Raw genomic sequence first — 7,493 nt, 5'->3', positions numbered from 1 at the left:
CCATTCCTTAAGTTTTTTAACTGTAATATGTTAACAATATTGAACAAGACATTTTCACCTGCTCTACTCAATGTTTAGATCAGGTGCTGTATGTATGCAAATTGGCCATACGTAATTGGATTACGCACTTTTGGCTCATGTGGAGCAGGTCAGGTCAGTAAAACACACAATTCAAACACACACATTTCATTCTGCCTTCTGTCCCAAGTTTGTTGTGATTGTTCTTTGTGTTTTTATTTTATATTTTCTTCAGGCATCACCAGCAGTCCAACGGTTCCCTGTTGGCCGGTCCGCTCACTAAGGCTGACTCCGGCTGGTTCTTGTGTGTGGCCACGCGGGAACGTGAGCGAGACCATCGCTACATTTACCTCTCTGTCTCAGGTAATATCACATGTTGTATTTACTAAACAAATATGATATATAATTTAATAATAATTTATACTTAAACCAAATTTTAATAAACTTAAACTGGTTCCAAAAATCTTTTGACCAAAGTCCCCTTTGTATTTACTTTTTTTCATGGGATTTAAAGATTTACTGTAATACACTAACATGCTGAGCATTTTTGAGATTTACAACTTGCAACATAATTTTTTTTGTTTAGGTATAAGTTATCAAGGTAGTTAAGAATGAAATAATTGTTAGTTGCTTGTATTGTCTCCCTTAGGAGAAATTTGTTTTCGACACAAGAGAATGTCACTTGTTCACATATTGCACATCACAAAACACACACAAAGGAAAAAGAGAATAGAAAAAAAAGTCTGTTTACATATAGCATGGATCAGCACAGAAACATCTGTATATGAACATCTGTATGTGATGCTGTAAATTCCAGTTTGTTAACAAATTAATTAAATCAACTAATTGGGGCCAGATTCGGTCAATACCCAAATCAGACTGACCCAATTAGTTTGTCATATGAAAATCCTGCCATACAGGTGATGCCCTAATGTCACAGGTGAATGTCAAAAAAACATGTTGTGTTAATACGACAATGCAGGTGAATTCAATTGGGTTTCTAACTGTGTGTATTTGTCTCACAGAGGGACCGTCTCAGGTGATTCCTACCTCACTCCCCAGAGACGGACCTATCCCTCGGTAAGAAACGTCCCCGTTGTCTGTCCATATATAAAAGCTTCATTAAATTGTCGCAAAGACATAAATGATTAAATGGTCAATGACACCGTCTCTCTCTCTCTCTCTCTCTCAGGTTCAATATCGACCGCTCAGGCTCTTCTTTGCTGGAAATGCACCATCGTCCCTCCCTCTGCCCTGCAGTCCGTCAGGATTCAGTGGACGAAGGACGGACAGCCCGCCACTGACTCCAGGTAACCCTCACTCTGCTCTGTTGAATCATCTTATATCCAAAGAGTCAGAATCTAGAGATGATGTGCAGGTTACATTACCCTGGGTTCCCATATTTAAAGGGATAGTTCAACATTTTGGCAAATTGGCCCACTGCCATAATCCCTATAGTCATAGCAATAGGTTTGTTACCTTTAACTATCAGTGCAAGCTGTTTTTAGAACGGCGGAGAAGAGCCGCGAGCTGCTCAGAGCTACGCTACGGAGGCTCATGGGATTTCTTGGTTTCCCTCATCAAACTCATCAAATACACAATCCAACAACTCCAAAACGTTCTGGTGGACAAGTTGTGACCTGCACATTCACCACGTTATGAGATAATAACAGAACGTTACCAGACATAGATGTTTTAGAGGTAAATGCAGAGACTGCTTGCTGAAAAACTGTCACCAACGGGAACGTACATCAGTGGTTTTGCATGGATTTACCTCTAAAACAACTCTGAGACAGATTCTGTTCTTGGCGATATATGCAAATTGGCGCATATCTAATGAGTTGATGCCTCATTTACATATGTAAACATAAAATTCAGAAAACTTGCAATAAAAGGTAAAAATGTAAAATAGTTACGGTAAAACCTTGCATAGTTCCATTTTAAACAACTCAGGTAACTGCAGCTAAATCCCAACACCAGTGCTGTTTTCCATCTAGAAATTGATATTGCAGTTCAATGTCTCAACAATTGTTAAATGTGCAGACATGAGATTCAGTGCAGACGCTCTTGTTCTCATCAGGATGAATTATTTTAACTCTGGTAACTATGTTAATACTGTGATGTTGCAGGTTTACCCAGCATTCAGATGGCACGCTGATGGTCGGCCCTCTGCGGTCCGACGACTCCGGTGTCTACACGTGTACGGCCTCCAGTCCTCATCAGCTGGAGCAGAGACAGCTGCAGCTCAGGGTCCAAGGTGTGTTTTGATTTAACATCCACATTGTCATACATTATGTCTGTTGTTACTGCCACAGACCACAGACTGAACTCCTGAACTTCTGCTCTGCTCATGTTGTAGTATCATATCACACAGATACCAGCAGGAGGCAGTAATGTGCAAAACACTGTCAGCAGGAAACATCAGAATAATAAAATATGACTGTGATATGAACTTAAAATGGTGTGACTATTAGTTAAATTAGTTTTATCTGATGTTTATTTCTTCTTTGATCCTCCAGCGGACCTGAAGATCACGACAGCTCCGAACAACATCCAGGTGACTGAAGGCAGCACAGCTCAGCTCCCCTGTGTGGTGTCAGGGGAAAACATTAACATCGGCTGGTCCAGGTAAAGAAACAAACAAAAAGACCATAATCTGAGTTGTTATCCTTTGTTTATTAGATATCATGTTGAGCCAATCCTTAATGCTGAGAGCCACAGAATGAAATAGCCAGAAAAATAAACCTTGATGCTTTAAAATGAAATCAAACTGAAAGGACAATTCCGGGCAAATTCAACTCGGGGCTGTATTTTCCTAACATTTTAGGTCTAAAAGAAGGAATCTGAAGATTTTCAGTTTAATTGCCGGTGATGAATGGGAGCGTATTGAAGTTCTGCTGCTGAGGCTGTTTACATCCCTCAAAGCCGCAATTTTTTTCCACAGACAGCGTCAGATGGCTACTCAAACATGCACCGAGAAGTTTATTTACTTCAAGCAAGTCAAGAGTTGATATTCCTGTGTTTATGACACAAACGGGAGCTTCCGACTGCACGTAAACGCACAGAGCGCGTCAACTTGGGTCTCGCGTGAGACTTTGAATTAGATCTAGTTTTACAAACATGTCGGCTTGCTTGAAGTAAACAAACTTCTCGGTGCATGTTTGAGTCGCCATCTGACACTGTCTGCGGAAAGAAATGCGGCTTTGTGGCGCCGCGGGGACAGACACAACTACCATAAAACAGGAGCAATTAAACTGAAAATCTTCAGATTCCTTCTTTGAGACCTAAAATGTTAGGAAAATACAGCCCCGAGTTGAATTTGCCCGGAATCGTCCTTTAAATACGATCAGTTCTTGAAATGATATTTGAATTTACATCACAAAGTTGATAACTGTTAAAGTCCAGTAATGAAAAGAAGACAGGCAAAGTATAAAGTTACCTAGTCTAAAAGAACATTAAATTCATCAATCAAATCAATTTTCTAAGGTCTGAGTGGTTTCTTTGCTCAGGAGATGTTGATGTGACCTGATTGTTTTCCTTTTTCCACTCCCTCCTGCTGCAGAAACGGTGTACCGGTGCGTCCAGACGGTCGTAACATCCTGATGTCGTCTGACGGCACGCTGATCCTAAACAGCGTCAAACCGTCAGACGAGGGAACGTACACCTGTAACGCATACACAGGCATCTACTCGGTGAGCGCCACGGCTGAAGTGCGGATCATTAAAGACACACAACAAGGTGAGAAAGAAAATACTGTGACTCAGCCGTCCTCTCGTTTTCTCACATCTGCAACAAACAACACAAAAATATATCATTTATCTTTATACAAGCGTTCACACAAGTATTTGAAACAACGAGACAGCAGTTTGTGTGTTTCATATCTGAATAAAATTGATTTTTACGCATTTTATTTTATAATTTACTGCAGTTAAGCCAACCATGGATTCATGTATCTATTCGGCTAGATGTGTCATTGATCTATTAGATCTATTAGATTCATGATAGTTATATGCTCCACTATGAAAAATTCAGTCAAGCTATCGGGAAGGGGGGAAAAATACCTTGAAAAACAGAAAAATTAATTACTCAGAAAAACAAAAAAGTAAATAAATTACTCAGAAAAAAGAGCTTTTTCCCCCAAGTGAATGCAATATGCTTCAGTAGGTTTTAGTATAAGAAGAACCAATATTTACATTAGAAGCCAAAGGGGAAACTTATTATGACCGAATCAGACTTAACTGCCATTTTATTTCAATTCATTATTCTGAGTTGAATTTTTGAAAGAAAAAATAAAGATTTTAAGTGTTTGCGTGTGTGAACATGAACTGATGAAGCCACTTGGATAAGGGGCTTGAATAACGTCTTGAAAGACAATAAGCCTGTGAATATTCTCATTTATCCAGGTCATAGTTATCTCAAGGAAATTTAAATCGAACGCAACTGGACTTGGTTATTTGTCTTGGAAGACGTTTCACCTCTCATTCAAGAGGCTTCATCAGTTCCTGCTCGCCTCTGACAAGGCTGGGACTGGTCTTGAAAGACAAAAACAAAGTCCAGTTAACCTGAGACCTGAGAATTTGCACAGACTTAAACTCAGACCTGCTTCATGCACATGTAAAAAAGAGGGAGAAAGAAGAGGATCTGCACCGTGTGTGTGTTGGTCTCTGTACTGATCTGATGAATTCATGATGCACACTAAAAAAGATTGACTGTGTGTGTGTCTGTGTCGTTACTTTGCTGCTGCAGGTATAGATTTGCCTCCGGAGTGCGTGGACCAGCCCGATCTTGCCAACTGCCAGCTGATTGTTTACGCCCGCCTGTGCTCCAACTCGTACTACTCCAGCTTCTGCTGCGCCAGCTGCGCCCGGCATTCGCAACAGAGGAGCAACAGGTTTCGTCGGCTCGGCTGAAACCTGCAGAAGGAGAGAGGGAGGGAGGGTTGTTAAAAACTACAGTGGGGAGGAGGTGGTTTGTGTTTGTTGTTGTGTTTTTAAAAGGACTGCATTTTGAGGAAAAAACTGAACTTTTAACACTGAACTGCTGCATTTGCCAAAAGGACTTAAAAGACTCTCAGAGGGCAATAATAATAATAAAAAGGGACTGGTTAGTGTTGATGTAGCTGAAGCTGTGAACCAGGAGTTGTTCCACAGTGGGCGCTGTTGTTCAGGGAGTCTGTGCCTTCAGATGTTGGCAGCATATAATCCTGTAAAGTCTGTTGAATGTGAGGAGGCAAAGCTTCTTCTGTCACATTATTTTTTATTTTAATTAAGTTATTACTCACTGGACTGACAGTAAATGTTCTCTGTTTTTAAGAGAATCATATAGCTTCTCCTCCTTTGAGCTCATTAAAAGGATTTAACATTATTGTGAAACTACTTTATATCTGCTGTAGTTTTGGCTTCGACTCGTATGTTTTAAGCGTTTCATTGATGCAGGATTCAACTTGGTCTGTGACATACAAGGAGCTTCTACCAGACAGTTTATTTTTATGTAATTATTTGATAATAAAAATAATATTTTGCTAAAACACTCTGGTGGTTGAAATGACTGAAAACCAAAAACATGACTCCACTTCCCAGGCAGAACCACAAGGGGTTGTTCAACATGACAAACTTTTGGGCTTACAGAAATGCACACTTCAAAGAAGACCTCAAGGCGGAAATGCGGATATTGTGGCGGGGCCAGAGAAATCTCGATGGGCACTGCGACTCGTTTCGAATTATAATTTTTCTTCACTTAAAAGGCTATATCACTACTTTATCCAGAGGTAGGACATGAAAAAGCAACTTACGCTGTCTGTTGGTTTCTATCATGTTTATCAGCACAATGGTTTTCATCCTTTGATGCAGTAATGGGTCAACTTTGTCATACACATCACTCGTAAACGTATTTGACACTTTTCAGTTCTTTCTCTTAGGTTACAGGTTGATAATATATTGGTAATATAAGCGGTTTAGAGCGAGGTTTTTTTTTTTGTTAACGTCGTGGTAAAGGGGTAATCGAAACCGAAACCGGAGGCGGCGGAGGAGTGTAGAAGAGAAAACTGCTTTCATCTTAATTTGAAACGGCCTTTATTAGTTCCCATGAACGTATGCAGCTCTGTCATCCGTGAACTACGGTCTATATTTTCTGCATTTTGTGATTGATAACGACATATGAGTTGATAATGGCACATCAATGATTCAAATGGTGGATCCCGAGACGACATGTCCCGGGATAACATAAACGTTATTGATTTACTTTTCACTGACTGACACTCCCTCGGGAGTTTACTGCCTACTGAGAAGCGGCTGTTCAAAGATGAATGAATGAATGAGGTCTATAACAACTAGGTTGTTTTTAAATCTGAACAGGCTTATCTCATAGACTCCTATACTTATAACGTAAGTGCAACAAAACAAATTCTCTGTAAATGTTTTCTTGTGTTTTCATCCAGAAACCTGCCTTTATAAGATCGCAGATCTCTCCCAAAAATAAGTGAGTTTTTACCAGCACTGCAATCCAACTATAGAAACAGATAAGATAGGGATTTGTAAGATATGAAATGTATAGCACAAATATAAAAACTAAAAAGCATAGCAGCAAAAAGACAAAGATTCACATTTCAATCCATATTTACAATCTGAAATGAAAGAAAGATAGCCTACTTAACATTGGGTGTGTAAGGTTTTACGAAATGGGGAGGGACATGTCAAAGGAGCCTCCGCTGATGTTCAGAGATGGACACAGCTCTGCTGATGGAAGGTGAGGATGATGGGAACATTAAAGCCTCCATCATTACTTTCATCATTTACTCACATGCAGCAGCACCAGCAGCAGCAGCCGGCCCACATCAGCTGGAGATGGACTGTGTGGGGTGGCAGCAGCTGTTACTAGTGTAAATTCAGGTGTTTCTTGGTTACATTTGGGTCCTCGATTGTTTGAATGTAGTTATTAAGTATGAAAGCAGAGATGTTTGGAACTGTTGAGTTAAGCCCCACAATAATGTTGTGAAGAAATATGTCACAGTGAGTTCAACGAGGACCTGACCTGGCCCCAAATGCAGACTCAGACACAGAAACTGCTATGGTGAAATGAAAAAAGCTGATTTATTTAACTCAAGGGGAAGAACACACAGGCAGGAACACTGAGGATGAACCCAGACCATTGAACAAAGTCGAAGGAATGAATGAATGAGGTCTAGTCCAAAAACAACTTTCTTACAGTTTTGAAGTCTGAACAGGCTTATCTCTATTCTATCGACTCCTGTACTTATAAAGTAGGGGAGAGTGGGGTAATGTGAGACACCGGGTAATGTGAGACACCCCCTGTATCTAGAAAATGGAACACATTTTTGGTCATCTGACCATTATGTTTTCAAGCCCCTTCCATTTCCCCATGGTCATGAAGGAGAGGACCTCATGATGCTGTGGAAAGCATGTTTTTTTCACAAAAATATGATTTTTGCATGTAAAAGTAAATTTTCTTGCTGTCAA

At 40.2% G+C, this 7,493-nt stretch overlaps 1 protein-coding gene and 1 long non-coding RNA gene across 2 annotated transcripts; both read left to right on the top strand.

The window, feature by feature from the left end:
- The first annotated feature begins 250 nt into the window (after positions 1 to 250).
- On the top strand, positions 251 to 1,251 carry LOC146963340 (uncharacterized). Its single transcript, XR_015034720.1, has 3 exons — positions 251 to 381; positions 1,044 to 1,098; positions 1,211 to 1,251. It is a non-coding gene; the product is annotated as an uncharacterized LOC146963340 (long non-coding RNA).
- A 3-nt stretch (positions 1,252 to 1,254) lies between these two features.
- LOC146963339 (papilin-like) lies at positions 1,255 to 5,540 on the top strand. Its single transcript, XM_085767240.1, has 5 exons — positions 1,255 to 1,328; positions 2,148 to 2,275; positions 2,538 to 2,646; positions 3,581 to 3,756; positions 4,765 to 5,540. Exons 2-5 carry the CDS (start codon positions 2,176 to 2,178, stop codon positions 4,926 to 4,928), a joined length of 549 nt encoding a protein of 182 aa, XP_085623366.1. The 5' UTR covers positions 1,255 to 1,328; positions 2,148 to 2,175; the 3' UTR covers positions 4,929 to 5,540.
- Positions 5,541 to 7,493: the final 1,953 nt, after the last annotated feature.

Source organism: Trachurus japonicus, chromosome 22, assembly GCF_045865225.1.
Source record: "Trachurus japonicus isolate A0001 chromosome 22, Traja_1.0".
In the NCBI taxonomy this organism is placed as follows: Eukaryota; Metazoa; Chordata; class Actinopteri; order Carangiformes; family Carangidae; genus Trachurus; species Trachurus japonicus.
The sequence above is the reverse complement of the archived record's forward strand: the minus strand, read 5'-3'. Positions and strand labels throughout refer to the sequence as shown.